Source organism: Tursiops truncatus, chromosome 7 (assembly GCF_011762595.2).
Source record: "Tursiops truncatus isolate mTurTru1 chromosome 7, mTurTru1.mat.Y, whole genome shotgun sequence".
Taxonomy (NCBI): Eukaryota; Metazoa; Chordata; class Mammalia; order Artiodactyla; family Delphinidae; genus Tursiops; species Tursiops truncatus.
Genome location: NC_047040.1, coordinates 38,970,465 through 38,991,276, shown reverse-complemented (window position 1 = coordinate 38,991,276; position 20,812 = coordinate 38,970,465). Strand labels below are relative to the sequence as shown.

The 20,812-nt window shown below is 39.6% G+C and overlaps 1 protein-coding gene across 1 annotated transcript in view; it reads right to left on the bottom strand.

The window, feature by feature from the left end:
• DNAH7 (dynein axonemal heavy chain 7) overlaps window positions 1-20,812 on the bottom strand; it is a 243,722-nt gene that overhangs the window by 190,011 nt on the left and 32,899 nt on the right. Inside the window, exons 9-12 of the mRNA XM_019939243.3 lie at window positions 15,020-15,139; window positions 6,695-6,878; window positions 5,861-6,040; window positions 273-545 (exon numbers count right to left, since the gene is read on the bottom strand). Coding sequence (XP_019794802.2) covers window positions 273-545; window positions 5,861-6,040; window positions 6,695-6,878; window positions 15,020-15,139 — 757 coding nt within the window. The remainder of the gene's footprint in view (window positions 1-272; window positions 546-5,860; window positions 6,041-6,694; window positions 6,879-15,019; window positions 15,140-20,812) is intronic.

The following is a 20,812-nucleotide window of genomic DNA, read 5'->3' as shown; positions in this document are numbered from 1 at the left end:
GCCACAACAGCGAGAGGCCCGTGTACCGCAAAAAAAAAAAAGTCAGCCTTATAGGGTACACCTTCAGTTCTATGAACATAAGAACTATGTGTTTTGTCTACCTCTGCATAGCCAGAGCTTACCACAATGCTTGGCACATAAAAAGGCCCAAACAGTTTTCTGTTAATGATAATGGTCTAATTCTTTCACTGTATGGTCTAGAAATACATCCTAATGAAACTGGGAAGAGATCACTAGGTACAAAGAACAGTTGTACAAAATGGGTCATTTACCTTTCTAGATGTGTACCGTATATCCTCTATGAGCTTTTGGTACCTGTGAATTTCTTGTATTATTTTCTCATAATTACGATTTTCTGCAAGGAAAGCATCAGCATCTTGCTCAGCTTTTTTGGTAATTAAAAAATCATACTTGTCATAGAGTCTGAGGTGCTCATTCAGTGCCATGCTCTCCCATATAACCACGTCCTTAACCTTTTCTTTGTGAGCTTCAACAACTTCCTTCAGAATTATCGGCTTCAAAGTTGCTGGTTTAGACTTACTATCCTAAACAAAGGAATAAAAACAATATGAGTTATTTAAAATACTTTAAATTAAGGTAACCATATCATTCAGCTTTGTAAAAATGCCCATCTTACCATACTGTCTTTTTAAATTTATTCACAAGTTCCCTTGGATTTTCTAATCTATATCTGTAGAGAGTCTAATCACAGCAGTATTTTAAATATCTAGGTTTCATATGTTTTGTTTTTCTTAGAGGCTACCTAGGAGTATTTTGTTTTTCTGTATGGAGGAAAGAGCAGTCACTTGAGAACATACACAAAATAAGAGTTGGAATATCAAAACAGCAAAATCCATGTTTTATTTGTACAGTTGTATATGCTAGCTTAAAAGGTAGCACTTGCATCATACATTATTTAAAAAAAATAAGTCAGCTCAATGTCATCAGTCTTTGATCACAGTCACAGCCCTTCTTCACCTTGAGGAGTAATGTATGTAGAACAAAGAAGGATTGCTTACTCATTCACTGACCACTGAGCTTTCAGAGGTCAGTGTGAACAACAACTAGAACAGACTAAAATCCCTAGTTGCAAAATTTGCATTCTGCTACCACCATTAGAATAATGTGGGCAAGAATGTATCACACAACAATTTTAAATAAGCAAACAAATCTCAACAACTTGTCTCCTTCTCTTTTTGAATAAGAGGACAAGTAAATGTGCATATATGGTTTATTATCTTGAACCAAGTTACACTTAAAAAATATATATGCAGCTTCCCCGGTGGCACAGTGGTTGAGGGTCCGCCTGTCGATGCAGGGGACACGGGTTCATGCCCCAGTCCGGGAAGATCCCACATGCCGTGGAGTGGCTGGGCCCGTCAGCCATGGCCGCTGAGCCTGTGCGTCCGGGGCCCGTGAGCATGGCCGCTGAGCCTGTGCGTCCGGAGCCTGTGCTCCGCAACGGGAGAGGCCACAACAGTGAGAGGCCCGCGTACCGCAAAAAAAAAAAAAAAAAAGAAAGAAAAAAAAATATATATATATAGTCTCTACCTGTTGTCCAGAAAAAGGGATTTTTAACTGTAACAAACAAAAATCATTGCCAGTAGTGAATATTCTACAGCTTTCAAATTGAGAATATGAAAGGATTCCTTAAAGAACTGGGTAATTTGTTCAGGTATCCAGGATGCATTTGTCCGCTGTGCCCCCTAGTGGACATTTCAGGAAATCACACTTTTTCAGAACTAGATACTTCATGACTACATTAGTGAATCCCACCATCATCACCACTACCTCACCCCCAGGGCACAGCAGATGCTTGGTGTCATCTTTTTTGAAAAAGAACTTTAGGATAAAGCAATATATATTACGTACTGCAATGTGAAATTGTTGGATCTAATGTGAAGCTCATTAATATTCAAGTACCCTCTGTATCACTTGTTTCCAAACTTGAGGGATTGCCAGAATCATCTAGGGATATTTTACCGGTATACCTACTTCTGAGTACAGACTATCATTGTAAATCTACATCTCTAGATGCAGGGAATGGGGGTGGCAGGGACCCCTGGATTTTTTTTTTTTTTTTTTTGCGGTACATGGGCCTCTCACTGCCATGGCCTCTCCCGTTGCGGAGCACAGGCTCTGGACGTGCAGGCTCAGAGGCCATGGCTCACGAGACCCAGCCGCTCCATGGCACATGGGATCCTCCCGGACTGGGGCACGAACCCGTGTCCCCTGCATCGGCAGGCGGACCCTCAACCACTGCGCCACCAGGGAAGCCCTGGATTTGTATTTTTAAAAGTCACCACATGATACTGGTACATAGGGTTTTAGAATCATTACCCCACGTATAATGCCCCAGGTAAGACCTATCTCTCAAAATTTGAAACCAGAAAAAATACCTGAGCAGTCTAAAACTTGTTATATTTTCCTCTTTACTGTAGAAACTAGGAAGCTTAGAGCCATATTTTATAAGCATAAAATCATAGCAACTGTCTTCATTCAGATGATTATAATACTTTTTTCCACTTCAAACTTTATCTAGTAACTCTTATTAACCTGTTATATCTGTCTGTTTCATAAGCTACATCTAGTCATTCTTGAGGAAGGCACGGTATGAACAGAATACAAAAGGATGCAATAGGTGAACTGGAATTAAACAAAAAAACAAAGTAAACAGTAAGTTTCTTGAGAGACTTCTATTTATGGTAATATGAGGAACAGATACCCTGTTTGAAAACAACGACTTAGTTCAAAACACATAAATATGCCGGGGAAAATGTCAAATATAACTTTTATAATGCATGGTTAAGGCAGTAAAATAATAAGGAAAGGCTAAGGGGCCAAACATGAGATAATACATGAATCGGGAGGTAACTATATGCGGATGTGAGCAGCTGCCCTGGGGACTCTGCTGATCCCTGGTGGCCTAAGCTTTGCTTTAATGAGTCTCCAGCAGGATGGGCACATGTGTGGGGCTGGGTGGCATGGGTGAGAGAATGGTTGTCAGGAAACAAAGCCTGAAGCCTGAGTAAGGTGGGAAGTCAACTGATACCCCTACATAAAGCCAGGAACAATGAAAACAATGAAAAGTGACACAACTTCACAATGAGGGTTCTGAGGACACAAAACTTCAGAATGCTGAAAGCTGACAGAACCATTAAATGAGGGGCTAAGAAGGAAAATGTCTTGTTTTGGCCTGTTTTTCAGTGGAGAAGAGAAAGGATGGTCATCTTAAGAATTTGGAACCACAAGCCTGTTCTCTTACACATTTGGGTAAACACTCACTGCCAGTGTCGTCCACAAAATCCTCAGGCAAGAATTTTGTTTAAAAGGGTCCTGGGGGCTTCCCTGGTGATGCAGTGGTTAAGAATCCGCCTGCCAATACAGGGGACATGGGTTCGAGCCCTGGTCCGGGAAGATCCCACATGCTGCGGAGCAACTAAGCCCGTGAGCCACAACTACTGAGCATGCGAGCCACAACTACTGAAGCCCACGTGCCTAGAGCCCGTGCTCCGCAACAAGAGAAGCCACCGCAATAAGAAGCCCGCACACCGCAACGAAGAGTAGCCCCTGCTCACTGCAACTAAAGAAAGCCCACATGCAGCAACAAAGACGCAACGCAGCCAAATAAATAAATAAAAATAAAGTTCCGTTAAAAAAATATATCATTAAAAAAAAAGCGTCCTGGGTTTGCAGGGGCCTCCAGAGCACATGTCAAGAGAATATGCAAAAATCCAGAGGAACCAACCCAAATCAAGGCCTCAAAGACTTCCCTGCATAAAGTTCTTGTGTGTATAAGCCCATAATAAATAAAAAACAGGGGCTTCCCTGTTGGCGCAGTGGTTGGCCGCAGCAGTGAGAGGCCCGTGTACCACAAAAAAAAAAAAAAACACCCACAGAAATAAACGACCAGGAGCAGGAGTCACATCAGCAAACAGAGAAGAGTAATGAATACATGACTATACATGACAAGAAACTATCAAAAGTGACCAGGCTGGGCTTCCCTGGTGGCGCAGTGGTTGAGAGTCTGCCTGCCGATGCAGGGGACACGGGTTTGTGCCCTGGTCCGGGAAAATCCCACATGCTGCGGGGCGGCTGGGCCCGTGAGCCATGGTCACTGAGCCTGTGCGTCTGGAGCCTGTGCTCTGCAACGGGAGAGGCCACAACAGTGAGAGGCCCGCGTACCACAAAAAAAAAAAAAAAAAAAAAAAGACCAAGCCTAGTTGAAAAAAAGAAAAGTTAATGGATTCTGAGAAAATAAAAAATAAAATGATAAAAAAACTAGAAGCTCTATGAAGAAGACAATATTCTCAACATGAATAATGTCACAATCACAGTGTTAAGTAAAATAAAACAAGTCATGGACTATTTATAAGATGACTCCATCTATACAAAGACATAGAAAAACTAAAGAGAAATTGTTTACAGATATACAGACATGTAGTAAATTTATGTTTAAGAATTCAGAGTAATAACTACAAAATGCCCAATGGTCACTGCAGCACTGTTTACAATAGCCAGAACATGGAAGCAACCTAAATGTCCACTGATAGAGGAATGGATAACGAAGATGTGGTATATATATACAATGGAATATTACTCAGCCATAAAAAAGAACAAAATAATGCCATTTGCAGCTACATGGATGGACCTAGAGATTGTCATACTGAGCAAAGTCAGACAGAGGAAGACAGGTGTCATATGATATTGCTTATGTGTGGTATCTAAAAAAATGGTACAAATGAACCAATCTACAAAATAGAAATAGAGTCACAGATGCAGAAAACAAACTTATGGTTACGAAGGGGGAAGGGAAGGGCGATAAACTGGGAGATTGGGATTGACATATACACACTACTATACATAAAATAGATAACTAATAAGAAACTACTGTATAGCACAGGGAACTCCACTCAGTACTCTGTAATGACCTATATGGGAATAGAATCTAAAAATGACTGGATATATGTATATGTATAACTGATTCACTTTGTTGTACAGTGGAAATTAACACAACATTGTAAATCAACTATACTCCAATAAAAATTAATTTAAAAAATAACTACAAAGTACAAGATAGTGATTCCTTTGCTAGAAGGTAGAAGGATAGGGATATGAACAGGGAAGAACAATTGGGAGGTAGAGCTTAAAGGTAATAGTCATTGTTTAAGTTAGATGGAAGGTATGAAGGTGTTTACTCTATTACTGCTTAAAACTTTAAACACTGGCCTCCTGTACTCTTTTGTATGTATGAAATATTCGTACACTATTTAAAAAATGAAAAAGAAAGAAGAAAGCTACTGTTTGGACTTAAAAAACTTGAAAAGCTTTTAAGTTAAGGAATTTTCAGACATGCTCATTTCATATACTAGACTGCAATTACTGTTGAAATATCGTAGTTCAGCAGAACTTTGCTAAATATTTGGCCAGAGAGAAAAGGGAAGTAGGATCTATGATTTGGAAGTAAGGAGACATGACTATTCCTGGAAGAAGGTGTATCAGGAAGGTAGCTAATTGGAGGAGAATTTTACAGAGCTGGAAAAGTGTAACAGCAGTCAACAGCATGGTGTGAATGCTACAGCAAATGCTCATTGATGGCTTCAAACCAGATCACAACTTTAATTCTTCCCCCTCAGAAAGTTTTCAGCTGAGTTCAATAGAAGACTGGTCTAAGAAACCAGTATTTAAGAGAAGCTAATGGGAAAATAGTATGTTTTTAAAGCAAAACTGCCTTATAAGCCAATGTTACTAGGCCATTGGTATTCTGTAAAGCAGAGGATACCTGTCTATACTAAAAGAAGTTATTTGAAGCAAATACCATCATGCAAATTGAAGCAATCAGAATATCCTTATTACTTACCGACTTGGAATACAATTTTGTCTCAACTCTTGGCACGAAACTGACAGCCTTAATCATGACATCATAAACATTTAGAAGGATGGCTATATAGTCATCGAAATCAGGTTCAAACTTAATGGTGTCGTTATCAAGAATCAGCCTTATGACAAAACCTGGATGTTCAAAAGCTCTAACAGAATCCTGCAACAAAGAAGTTATAGATATATAATAAAGTATACATATATATATGCATATGAATTGTGACAGAGTAAGGAGTGCACTGGTTCCAATTAGGATACATGAGAACTCATCCTTCTTCTTATGTCCTAGACAGTTAAGCCAAAGAGGAACTGTACCAAAAAGGGCAAGAGCCATTCCCAGCGAGCCATTCCTAGCGAGACTCAGTTGGTATCCACTGAGCCTACAGATCAACTATAGGGTCAAGATTCCAGAAAAAGGAAGATGTGCACAGCAGTGGGGCTCTAGAATCATCAGAGAAGGAGCCCAAGAGAAGAACATTCAAATTCCCAGACTCCACTCACCCTTTAACAGGACCTTCTTCCAGAAAGAAAAGAGTTCTTTGGAGAAATCTTCCCCAGCCCTCATGACCCAAATTTCCCAATTATGGGAATTTTTACTTATTTCCACTAACCTCACCAATGTGATGATAATAATATACCCTACGTACGCAGGTTGACATTAAGTCTTTTTTAAAAAAACACGTAAGTGTAATAGATCTAAAGATATACTTTCTGCTCTTCCACTGGTAAAGGTTATTTTATAATTATCCACTCTGAAAGAATTGAAAATAAATAAATTGGTAAATGAATATTGGTGTAACTGAACCTTACTTACGGGGGGTTGTGCAATTAAGTCCGTGAAATCTTGCATGGAAACCAAAGTGAGGTCCTGCAGCTGTAAAGTCATAAGTGTAGCAGCACAGTTGAAAAAAGATTCCAACTTGGCACTGCTGTCACCAGGTGGCAATAGCTTTTTTTTATTACCTTGGTAATAAATATTCTGCACTTCTGGAAACCACCTTCAAAGAACAAAAGACTTTTAAAAGTTACTATTTTCAATGAATTACTCCTCTTACATTAAGCATTAACAGTAACTTCTGAACCTCTAAAGGTCTTTATAGAGAGGTATATTGCCAAGTCACATTATCCACGCTCTGAAATATAAGTGCTAGCATATTTCACTCCTCCTGGGAAAAGAAATTTTAATCATAGCCAATGGAAAATGGCTCAACGACATGATGCTGTGATAAAAAGGTAAATCGAACTCCTGGAACCATTATTCCTGCACTTTTTGAATAATATGACAATTAACTTTATTGGATATTACAAGATACTCCTCCCCAGTCTCTGAAATTGCTCTTCAGGGAATGGATTTGTCAGTTGAAAGCTAAAATGTGAATAACATTAAATCAAGGGAGGGCTAGTTTGACTCAGCCCACCTAGTAATTTATGCTGTTCTATTTCACAATGATAGTTGAAAACAAGGCACAAAACAACAAAATCAAGTATATTATTTTTTTATCCTCCTTAATGAGAAATCCTGAAAGAGTGACCGATTTAAAACAAGTTCCAAATGTATATGTATCCTTGTAATAAAAGGAAAACAGTGAAATTCACATAAAGATACATTATGATGATAACAAGTGAAGTTTTCAGTTTACAAAACCACTGTCCAACACTAAAATTAAGGAATATTTGTACCTCTTTCATAAGCGATAATAAATTTTTAAAAACAAGGAGTCAATATAAGTTCAGGAGTTGCCTGAATGCTCCAAGAGAGATCAAAGTTTTAAATGTATGTATTCATCACTTTAACAAATACATGTTTAGTGCCTACTGTGTGCTAGGGACAGTGTCATGGGAGATATGAAAAGATATGACATGATCCCCTCTCTCTCATAATAATGAAGGCAATGTGTCATGGCAGAAAAACAGCTTTGAAATCAAAGAATAGAGACATAATTTTCTATTTAAGTAGTAGAGAAGGGTTCTATAGTGAAGATGGCAAATTTCACTGAAGAATAGATAAAAATGAAATGAGGAAGACCCTGATAAAAGGACCTGAAGTAGAATATACTAAGAAAAATAGGTGGGAGAGGTAGGGCTAATATATCTGATCATTTCACTGTCTATAACGGAGCTAATACACTGGAAAATAGGAAAAAATAAGTGGAGGGAAGTCTGTGAGGACTTTTGCAGAACTTGGGAGCTAAACACAAGAACCTGGGACAGGCTCACGCTCTGTGAATACACAGCAGATCCTCCTGCAGTGGGGCATCACTGTTAAAGCAATAGGTAAAAGGACAAAGGAGGACAAGTAGCAAATACTAAGTAGAGAAGGGCAATGCCAGATTAATGAAGTAGAGAAGTAGAGAAGGGCAATGCCAGATTAATGAAGGGGATTGAGAAATCTCCAATAGTCCAGGCAAGAGATGGAGCAAGTCCAGGGCTGTAAGTAGAGAAGGGCAATGCCAGATTCATGAAGGGGATTGAGAAATCTCCAATAGTCCAGGCAAGAGATGGAGCAAGTCCAGGGCTGTAAGTAGAGAAGGGCAATGCCAGATTCATGAAGTAGAGAAGGGCAATGCCAGATTCATGAAGGGGATTGAGAAATCTCCAATAGTCCAGGCAAGAGATGGAGTAAGTCCAGGGCTGTAAGACTGGAAAAAGGACAAAGAACAGAAAATACATTGAAAGAAATTATTCAATCATTGTCTCAAAAATACTTACAGGGTTTCCTATTATGTACAAAACATTTGAGGTACTAAATATTACTCAGTCCTCAAAGTACTTATAGGTGAGTGGAGGGGAAAATGCACACACATAAATATATATTATAAAAGGAAAAAGTAATAAGAGAACACAGTGTCAGAGGCATTCAGAAAGAAGAGATCACTTTTGATGAGTTAACAGTAAAGATTTCATGGAAGAAGGGTCATTTGGTCTGGACACTGAAAGACACAGAGGGGCTTCTCCGGGAATGAGCTGCATTATGTGCTGTAAATAGCGTGAGGCATAATTTTTTTTACTGAGGTATAACTGATATAACATTATATCAGTTTCAGGTGTACAGTATGACGACTGAATATTTGTATGTATTGCAAAATGATCACAATAAGCCTAGTTAACACTGGTCACCATAATTAAAGTTTTGTTCTTCTTGGGATGAGAACTTTTTTTTTGTTTGTTTTTGTTTTTTGCGGTACATGGGCCTCTCACTGTTGTGGCCTCTCCCGTTGAGGAGCACAGGCTCTGGACGCGCAGGCTCAGCGGCCATGGCTCACGGGCCTAGCCGCTCCGCGGCATGTGGGATCTTCCCGGACCGGGGCACAAACCCGTGTCCCCTGCATCGGCAGGCGGACTCTCAACCACTGCACCACCAGGGAAGCCCGGGATGAGAACTTTTAAGATCTACTCTCCTAGAAACTTTTAAATACACAACACAGTATTGTTAACTGTAGTCACCATGCTGTGTACTACATCTCCATGGGTTATTTATATTATAACTGTAAATTTGTACCTTTTAACCCTCTTCAACCATTTCATCCACCCCTTACTCCCTTCCTTTAGCAACCACCAATCTGCCCTCTGCATCTATGAGCCTGGTTTTTGTGGTTGTTTTAGGTTTCGCATACAAGTGAGACCATATGGTATTTGTCTTTCTCTGTCTGACATATTTCACTTAGCATAATATCTCCACAGCCCATCCATGCTGTTGCAACATCTTCTTTATCCATTCATCAATCGATGAACATTTAGGTTGCTTCCATGTCTTGGCTATTGTAAGTAATGTTCCAATGAACATGGAGGTGCACATATCTTTTCAAATTAGTGTTTTCCTTTTCTTCAAGTAAACACCCAGAAGTGGACTTGCTGGACCATAAGGTAGTTCTATTTTTAAAGTTTTTAGGAACTTCCATACTGTTTTCCAGAGTGGCTGCACCAATTTACATTTTCACCAACAGTGCACTAGAGTTCACTTTTCCCCACCTCCTCACCAACACTTGTTACTTCTTGTCTTTTTGATAATAGTCATTCTAACAAGTGTGAAGTGGTATCTCACTGTGGTTTTGATTTGCATTCCCCTGATAATTAGTGATGTTGGGCATCTTTTCATGTACCTGTTATTTATCTGTATGTCTTTGGAAAAATGTCTATTCAGATCTTCTGACTATTTTTAATCTATTTGTTTTTTGCTATCACATTGTATGAGTTCTTTATATATTTTGGATATTAACTACTCATTAGATGTATATTAGTCGCAAACATTTTCTCCCATTCAGTAGCCTGCCTTTACATTTTGCTGATGGTTGCTTTGCTGTGTAAAGTTTTTATAAATATGTGTATAAAACATAAAATTTTGCTAATAGTATCCAAGAGGTTCTTATTCTGTTTTAATCCCCTTAACCTCTGATTAAATCTGATACAATTATGTCTGCAAAGATGACAATGCTAAGAGTCACAGAGTTTAAGTGGGGAGCAACTGAGCAACTTTCAAATTTTCCTAGAATTCCCATCTCACAGATGGAAACAAACAAGGAGTAACTATTTTAAAAACCAACAATTGGTTAAAAAGGAGAACAAAAAAGTCTACAGATTTACCAATTGGATAGATATTTAACAATGGTAAGGTATGGTTATAGGCTAATCTTAGAAGCCATGCCGTTTTTAATTTAACGTGACTATTTCTACAGGCATGGCCCAAGGTGAAAGTTTTTTCAGAACTGAGAATAGAAAAGATAGGTTAGGTCCAGGTTGCAGAAGACCTTAAAAGGCAGTTTAAGAATTGTGGATTTATTTTGTCAACAAAGGGAAGGCACTGATCTAGGGGATGTTTAAGATTCACCTGGCAGTGGTTTGTAGGCTATATGGGAGGATAAAAGGGCCTGCCAAGGGTAGTAGCAGTGGGAATTGACAGAAAGGAGTACACATGGAAGATGCTTCTGAGAGAGGATCAAGAATACTTGGTGTCCATAAAAGAAGTCTCAGTAAATATAAAATGATGAAAATCATACAAAATTAGAAAATCAGTAACAGAAGGACACTGTGGAAATTCACAAATATGCAGAAATTAAACAACATAGTCCTGAACAGGCAATGAGTTAAAAAAAAAAAGGGAAATTAGAAAATAATTTGAGATGAATGAAAATGAAAACACCATATATCAAAATTCATGGGATACAGAAGAATAGTGGTCAGGCTTTAGACCTGTAAACACATTAAAATATATTTAAAAGATCTTAATCCAGTAGTCTAAACTTTACTAGAAGTCAGAAAAAGAGAGAATACTAAATTCAAAACAAGGAGAAGGAAGAAACAGAGATCTGAGTGGAAACAAACAAAATAAAGAATAGAAAAATAGAGAAAATCAGCAAAGCCAAAAGCTGGTTCTTTGATAAGATCAGCAAAATTGACAAACCTATAGCTAGACTGACCAAGAAAAAGAGTGAAGACTCAAATTGTTAAAATTAGAAATGAAAAAAAGGAGACATTAATACTGATCTTATAGAAATAAAGGGAACACAATAAACAACTCTATGCCAACAAATTAGATAACCTAGCGAATTCCTAGGAAGACACAACCTACCAAAACTGACTCAAGAAAACATGAATAGACCTATTACAAGTAAATACATTAATTATCAAAAAAATTCTAAGAAAATTAAAAGGCCAGGATCCAGGAATAGGTGGCTTCACTGGTGAGTTCTACATCAAATGTTTAAAGAATTAACACCAATCCTTCACAAAGCCTTTCAAAAAGAGAAAGAGAAAGGAATACTTCCTAACTAATTCCATGAGGACAGTATTATCATAATACCAAAACAAGACAAAGACATCACAAGAAGAAGAAGAAGAAAACTATAGATCAATACCCTTGATAAATATAGACACAAAAATCCTCAACAAAATACAAACTGAATTTAGCAGCATATAAAAAGGATTGTACTCCATGACCAAGTGGAATGCAAGGTTGCCTCAATATATTAAACCAATGGTAATATACCATATTAGCAGAGTAACAGAAAAAACTATCATCTCAATAGACGCAGGAAAAGCATTTGGCAACTCTACATTATTTCATAATAAAAACAATTAAGAAACTAAAAAGTAAAGGGAAATTCCTCAACCTGATAAAGGGCACCAACACAGAATATATAGTCAGCCCTCTGTATCCATGGGTTCCACATCCGTGGACTCAACCAACTACAGACTGAAAATATCAGGAAAAAATTCCAGAAAGTTCCAGAAAGCAAAACTTGAATTCTCCATGTGCCAGAAACTATTTACATAGCATTTATACTGTATTTACAACTACTTACATAGCAGTTATATTTTATTAAGTATTATAAGTAATCTGAGATCATCTGGAGGATATGTATAGGTTATATGCAAATACTATGCCATATTATATAAGGGACTTGAGCATCCATGGATTTTGCTATCTGCTGCGGGCGAGAGGGTGTTTCTTGGAATCAATCCCCCATGGATACTAAGGGATGACTGTATAAAGAACTCTTACAACTCAAAAATAAAAAGACATAACTGAATACAAAATGAGCAATGATTTGGATATTTATCCAAAAAGATAAAGAAATGGACAATAGACGAGCATGTAGAGAAATTGAATGGTAAGAATACATTGTTGTTAGGGATGTAAAATCTTACAAACCCTTTGGAAAACATCATGGCAGTTCCTCAAAAAGTTAAATATAGTTATCATATAACCCAGCAATTCCACTCCTAGGTATACAACGAAGAGAACTGAAAACAAATGTTTACGCAAAACAAATGCTCATGGAAGCATTATCCATAATAGCCAAAAAGTAGAAACAACCCACACTGATGGATGAGCAAAATGTGGTATTAATATATTCTGCAATGGATTATTATTTGGCCATGAGAAGAAATAAAGTATTGGTACATGCTATAACATGGATGAACCTTGAAAACATTATGCTTAGTGTACGAAGTCAGACATAAATATGGTATCATTCCACTTAGATGAACTGTTCAGAGTAGGGAAATCTACAGGGACAGGAAGTACATTAGTGGTTGCTAAGGGCTTGTTAGGGTGGAATGGGAGTGACTGCTAACAGATACAGGGTTTTATTTGAGGGTGATGGAATTAGTGATGACCATTGCATAATCTTGTGAATATATTATAAACCATTGAATTATACACATTAAAGTGGTGAATTTTATGATAAGCGAAATATATCTCAACAAGAAAACAACAGTTAGCAATACACTGAATATGGCTGGGGGCAGGCCGGGGATGGTGAGAATGTACATGATGAGCAAAGAGACAGACCAAGTCGAAAAGTTTTCAACTTGGCCTGGGAATGGTCCAGAGGAGGAAGAATGGCAGGCTTGGAAGAAAGAATGAGTACTGTTATGGAAATGCTGGGAATCAGGTGCTGACATGGCATTCAATTGGAGATATACAGTAGAAAATTTATAATAAGGGGACAGAGCTCAGAAAACATAACATCTTGAGACAGCTAAGACAGACGAAATCATGAAACTATCGAGAATATAGAGAAGAAAAACAAAAGCAAACACCTGGAGAGCCCCTACTCTTAGAAAAGATAGTGAGATTAAGTAGAGCCAGAAAAGGAGATCAAAAAGAAATGGGCACAGGGACACAGAACAGAGACTTACAGAAGGCGGTGGTGATTAAACCACAGCAATTGCTGAGTAGAAGTGGAGGATAAGGACTAAGAGAAGATGTTTGGGTTTGGCATAGATGTCATAATTAATCATTTACTAATTGTTTCTCCACTTCGGTGAGCTGATGTTCTGCCTTTTAGCCATGATAAACACATTCTGGCTCACTATGTAAAGCATGGTCAGAGGGCTCTTCCCTTAGAATCAATCAGGAGGCATCAAGAGATACAGTTAATCAGGGCTTCCCTGGTGACGCAGTGGTTGAGAGTCCGCCTGCCAATGCAGGGGACACGGGTTTGTGCCCCGGTCCAGAAAGATCCCACATGCTGCGGAGCGGCTGGGCCCGTGAGCCATGGCCGCTGAGCCTGCGCGTCCAGAGCCTGTGCTCCGCAACGGGAGAGGCCACAGCAGTGAGAGGCCCGCGTACCGCAAAAAAAAAAAAAAAAGAGAGATACAGTTAATCCATCTACATCTCTCAGCAAAATCATTCAATAAAGGTTTATCCTCTACTCTGTACTTTGACACACCCAGTCTACTAAAATTTGCAGTGGGAATGTATTCCTGGGGTAGAACCCTGAAGTTATAGATCAAGATAATTTACTCTTATTCTGTCCTTACGGGGTCATATTCTCCTCTGCAATTAATTATGCACTTTCATTCTGCACCTCTCCTCTATTTTTTTTATGTGAACTAATACTACATAGAAGTCTAAAGTTCTTTCAAGTAATGTCAGACAAAGAATTTGATTCTAACGTATTAGAGAAGAAAAAATATAAAGGGAAGATTCAGTCTTAAACTGTCAAGATACACTTCTAAGTACCTCTTGGAAATCATGAAGCCATGCTGGAGTTTTATGTCCTCTGTTATCTTAAATTTGATCTAATATTAACGTCCCATTTATAATAACTTAATGGCCCATGACAAAGACAATTTTACTGTATTGTTTCAGAACGTATTATCTGGCACCAGTATCGATAATTATCACATGTGGCTATCCCAATTTGAAGGGCCAATCCAAGATGATGTTTAATTAAGTCTAACTTCCCAATACGACTATAAACTCCTTTAAAGAATATATTTTCCCCACCTAAGCATTCTTTAAACTCTTCTGCATCCTCCATCCAAAACCAAAATGTAACAGGCACATTACCTTGTATGTATTAACAGTAGATTCAAATAAATCTCTGGTGAACGATTAGCTGATGATCATTCCCCCACGTTATCCACCCCTGCTCTCAGAGCAGAGGGTAGAAACCAGACATTGAGAAAAAGTATCAATTATAATCATTTTAGTTTCTGTACAATCTATGCTGTGTAGAACATCTGGATAGACATCACAGAGCAAGGCAGTTAAAGATATCATATTTAACTCTCAAACGGAAATGATTACAAACTTTTTAAAATGAGATTTTCTAAAAGCAGTTAAATTGCAGTAGCCCACCAATCACATTTTTAAATTTATGTTTTCATACATGAAACTTCAAAACTTTACATTTTAAGTAGAGTCTCTTTGGCAGATTCCATGTGTTTCATGACAATATTCTGAAAAGTCGACAGCTCTAATGCATCCTGGCAATTGTGAAATTCTTCTACATCAACTAAACGTAACTTTCTGCAAGAGATGAAAATGAACAATGATTTAAGTATGAGGGTTTTTTTTTTTGTTGTTTGTTTGTTTTTGCGGTACGCGGGTCTCTCACTGTTGTGGCCTCTCCCGTTATGGAGCACAGGCTCTGGACGCGCAGGCTCAGCGGCCATGGCTCACGGGCCCAGCCGCTCTGCGGCATGTGGGATCCTCCCGGACCGGGGCACGAACCCGTGTCCCCTGAATCGGCAGGCGGACCCTCAACCACCGTGCCACCAGGGAAGCCCGACAGTTTTTTGTTTTTTTTTAATTTAACATTTTGCTAATTGATCCCTTCTCAAAAAATGATATTCCTAGGTTTTATCACTAAAATTTGTGTTCCATAAAAATAGTCAAGAACATATTTTAATTTAAAAAATAATTAATATAATTAAATTCAGCAGGAACACAATCTGATATTATGAAACTGTGCTGTGCAGTAGAAGAAGGATGTAATAACTGAAATTTGATGGTTAGGTTAGACTGATTTTTGCTTTCAAACTGGAACAATTAAAACAGGAAAAGAGGCAGGGCTCAAAACTTACAGGGTCCACTACTCCTAATATAAAAATTCCACCCTTTCTGAAAAGAAAGCAACCCTGGATACTGGAGAGCCATGAAGTGAGGGAGTTCTCACACCTAATTAAGACCCAGTGTATAAAAATCTTTTGAACCTGTCTGGTTTTGATTTTTTCAGAAAACACAGTGCTTACTCCAGCCAAGAGTTTTCACTTCTGACTACAACACTATGATCTTTGTTATATACACACTTTAGTCAGTTAAGAAGTTTCTCTGGCAGATTAAAGTGAAAGAACAATGCTATCTATTAGTACCATTGTATTAGTCACTTCAATTTAACTACAGATTTCTTCCCTATTAGAGAAATTGCTATTTAATTTCCACATGATTAAATGATTTCTATGTTATCTGAAAGATAGGAAACACTATTAAAAACATCACCTTTAATTTTTACTTAAAAACCAGTGTAAGATACTGGTTAGTAGACAAAACACGTTTCACATCTATTTATATTCCTTTCACAAGCAAAAGTCCATCTCTTAGGTTACCATGAGGTTAGTACATGACATCAGTGATACATTAGGCACAAAGTAGGTATAACTATTGCTGGAGAATCTTTGGTAATGCATTATTCTGGGTAACTGAGCAGTATACAGCAATGTTTTAAATAAAATACTTTTAAAATGTAGCATGACAAGGCTTCCCTGGTGGTGCAGTGGTTGAGAGTCCGCCTGCCGATGCAGGGGACACGGGTTCGTGCCACGGTCCAGGAAGATCCCACGTGCCGCAGAGCGGCTGGGCCCGTGAGCCACGGCCGCTGAGCCTGCGTGTCTGGAGCCTGTGCTCCGCAACAGGAGAGGCCACAACAGTGAGAGGCCCGCGTACCACAAAAAAAAAAAAAAAAAATGTAGCATGACAGCACATACTAAACATAATCTGCTCTCTTTATGCTTCTTGGTCAACATTTTCAACATGACTTTATGTTTCAAAGCTGTAGCTATCAATCAGGGTACAGGTGCATGCTGTGTGAAGCAGCACTGAAGGAGAGCAGTCACTAGGGCAGGAGCACCTAGAATTCACTTTGCCACTGAGCAACCAGACCAGTTTTCCCTGTACTTCCTCAGTGTTTGATTTAGAGACAATTCTAAGCACAGGCCACCCACCTTTCATGTTTTGAGATTGATAGGCCTTTACAGAAGTTTTACAGAACTTTCTCATGAAATCTCTGCTGATAACATTCCCTGTTTGGCCAATAGGCTGAATTGTTAAGAACATGGGAAAAATACCACCAGACACTGGTCCTACTTTCTCAGGACGATTCCTACAATCATCTGGCAGTAGAACAACAGTTTTTTTTGTTGTTTTTTTTTTTTGCGGTACGCAGGCCTCTCACTGTTGTGGCCTCTCCCGTTGCAGAGCACAGGCGTCAGACGCGCAGGCTCAGCGGCCATGGCTCACGGGCCCAGCCGCTCCGCGGCATGTGGGATGTTCCCGGACCGGTGCACGATCCCGTGTCCCCTGCATCGGCAGGCGGACTCTCAACCACTGCGCCACCAGGGAAGCCCCAGAACAACAGTTTTAACCACTGGTAAAAGACTACAGAAAGAGTCAGGAAAAAGATCACTCAACCAAATAACAGCCCCAAATCACCCAGACTGTGAACCTCAGGTTCTCCTCTGAACTCTTCCTACCCCTTACCTGCAGCATGCAAGCGGACGTCAATTTCGGGAGACTCAGCTGTCAGTCATGGATCCCTCCCACCTGCCACTTGATGCTCATCACAGTCCGAAACCCCCACCTTGATCTTTGGATCCATCACTGATTTCAGGCAGAGGGACTTCAACAGTCCTGGCCCAACACTCTGGACTCAACACCAAGTCAGTCTCTGATTTTGATCTCTGGTTCTCAAAGCTAATCTCACTTCTCACGGGGCCCAAGTTGCCCCTTAAATCCCACTCCAGGTGCCTACATTTCTTGCTTGCTCCATGAATTTAGAAACAAGTTCTGTTCTTGCCAGTTCTCCTTCATTACATTCAAAGTAGCACACTCTAGGCAGTGCTCTGCACTCGCTTTCTTCACTTACTAATACATCCTAGAGACCATTCCATATTAGCACACTGATACTGTTCTCATTCATATTTCATAGCTGTGTAATAATATTCCATTGTGTGAATGTACCATCACTCATTGAACCAGTCCACTATCAATGGTTACTGGGTTGTTTCCAGGCTAACCCTCTTGACAAATGGCACAATAAAGAACCCTGAATCTGGATCACTTCCTATATTTTCATGTGTATCTCTAGACTATTTCCCAGAAATGAGATTGCTGGATTCAAGTGTAAATGAATTTGTAATTTTGATAGATATGACTGGATTCCCTTCAAAAGGGTGCCCATTTCTCCAGTCTTCACCAACAAAGCATGATGTCAATATTTTGGAATTTTGTCAATTCCATAGGAAATATAATGATATCCCAGTGTAGTTTTTATTTCAATCTCTTTGCATTTTTCTTATTATGAGTTAAGCATCTTTTTAATATGTTTGAGATTAAGTTGTATCCTCTCTGAGTACTGTACAGTAAATGAACCCACAGTGTTCTAGAAGTATTTTCTTGGACTCGCCTTGATCAAATCATGAATTTCAAAAGTTGTTCTTTATCTTCTTATTTTCTTAGACATCCTATTTATACTGTAACATATATCCTATGATAATTTCTATACTCATATATACACTGTATATACATGTGTCCCTGACATACACCATTTTTCAAGCAAAAATACCTGTGTGCTATGTAGGTTTTTGACTGCATACTAAATGTCATCTCTGACATTAAGTGGGTTCTGTAAGCATAAATACTGAATGACATGAATTTGCACATTTCCATCTAGAGAGCATCCCCATTCATAGAGGTGTCCCTATTCATGCATTTTAGAGTCATTCAGATGGTTTTTTTATATCACCATCCCCCAACCCACAGCCATACATAGAGATGTCCTGTACCTTCAAGACCTGCTGAGATTCAGGGCAAATGGCTGTTAACCCAGAGTAAGGATGCCCTGTGTGTTCAGTGCTGGCTTCTCCTCAGAGGGGCAGCACTTGGGTCTGCCCATCCCACTCTTAATATTCACACAGAGATTAAAAACAACTTATGCTGGCAAAGGCAACATAGGAGTTGGTGGGGCTCTCTTCCCACCCACTGACTGCAAAGCTTCTTTCTCATTTGTCTTTACCCTGGAAGCTCTGAGGTTTGCTTCAGCTGCTGCAACTAACATCTCTGCCACCACATCCCTGGACACTAATTTTGGACATATCTACTATTTACTGTTTTCTTATCTCGGCTTTGTTACTTTTTCTTCTTCCCCTTCCTCCTTTCATTTTCTTGTCTCTTGCCTCCTGACATTGTACAATAGACAAAGTCTAGCCCTTTATGAACAATATTAGGCAATGGTGCTCATCCTCCAGCAACCAGCTCAGTGTGTTCTAGCAGTTCCATGTATGAATGGATATTAAAAAAATAAAATAAACACTGTGGTGGTGTTTTGAAAATGAAATGTACTACTGCATGTAAACATCCTTTGTGAAAGTGATATACTGTATTGTATGATCTCATCACTGCAGACAAAATTAGATCATGGGCCTTGTCAGGGAGAGATATTTGAGTCTCAATACCCAAAAGAAACAAAATGAGAAAAGCATGGGGCAGGGAGATGGCCTCTTCCTCTAAGACAAATTCAAGAAGACAAAGAAATCCACATTATACAATGGAAAGTTGAAAGGATGTGCTTTCTAGGAGTCAACAGCCTCATTGACGAAAGCCAGTTTTATGCTATGTATGTATATACACATATGTGGATATACATATATATTTGGCTACGTGAGCACAAAGAAAAATATGGGAAGATGCCCCACTAATGGTTATCATGCCTTTGGCTGGGTTGGTAGAAAGAAGTGCACATAACGAGGAAAAGAAAGGCCAGGCTGGTGGGAGTCAGGCAAAGTAAAGAAAAAAGGGCTGCACTTAAAAAGTGTATATGATCACACCTGTGTAATCATAGTAATTACATATGTATCTGTGTAAAGAAATTACATTAAAATTTGTTTAAAAAAGGAAGGAAGGGAGAGAGGGATGGAGGGAGGGAGGGGAGGGGCCTTAGACACCACAAACCCACACTCATCTCACAGGTGGGAACTGGAGAGCCTCCGATGGGAGGGTGGCAGAGCTGGGGCGATTCTGGCTGGCTTGGCTTCCTGAAGCAGGACTGGGAGCAGGGTTAGGGTTAGGTGTTCCTGGGCACTAAGGATCCCAACTTCGGAAGGAGCTCAGAGAAGTTGGTCGGTGAGGGCCCCCCCTAGTGTATGTGCAGGGGTGCTTTCCAGAGCAGAGACAACAGCTGTGCTTCTGAAGCACCCGAAGCTCTTAGCTTTCCCTTTGCTGGTCTGCAGGAGGCGAGAAAATGTGCTCATTATTGTGTCCTCAGGACAATACCTGCAATTAAGGACCAGGAGACCCTGGAGAACAGATTGCATGTAAACTGGGGCTTTGGCTGGAAGGGTGAGAAAAGGCTCATGGGACCACCTTGGAGGCCAGGCTGCCATGTCTTCTATCACGAGACAGGGACCCATTCAGGTTTTGAGAGGGCTTCTTTAAGAAAAATGATATAAATCTGTATTACTTCTGCATATTTTAGAAATAGGTTATGTCCACGTGTGCCTATTGCTAGGATGCCCCCTCAGTGCCTTGGAAGGGGCGGCACAAGGGAGGGAATATGAAGCTGGACCTTCTCAACTGTGAGGTAAACTGTCCTCAGCCCTAGGGCCAAGGTCTGTAACTCCATAGCACCCACCAGCCTTCACATCCAGCTCTGCACCTTTCGCACCATGACGACGCCCACAAGGAGATGCATGATCCCCAAGAGTCGCCCAGAAACTTCACCTCATGCTAATCACATGGGCAGTATTACCTCGGTTTCTAAACAATAAAGATGACTGTAGCAGCTAATGTTCTGTGGGATTTAAAACGAGGCATGGCGATTCAGCCCCTTAACTGTGATTACTCCTTAAAGTATATATGGTAACCCGGCGGGGGGGGTGGGGAAGGGAGAACTCGATAAGACATAATGGCGACACTCACTTTTACCCT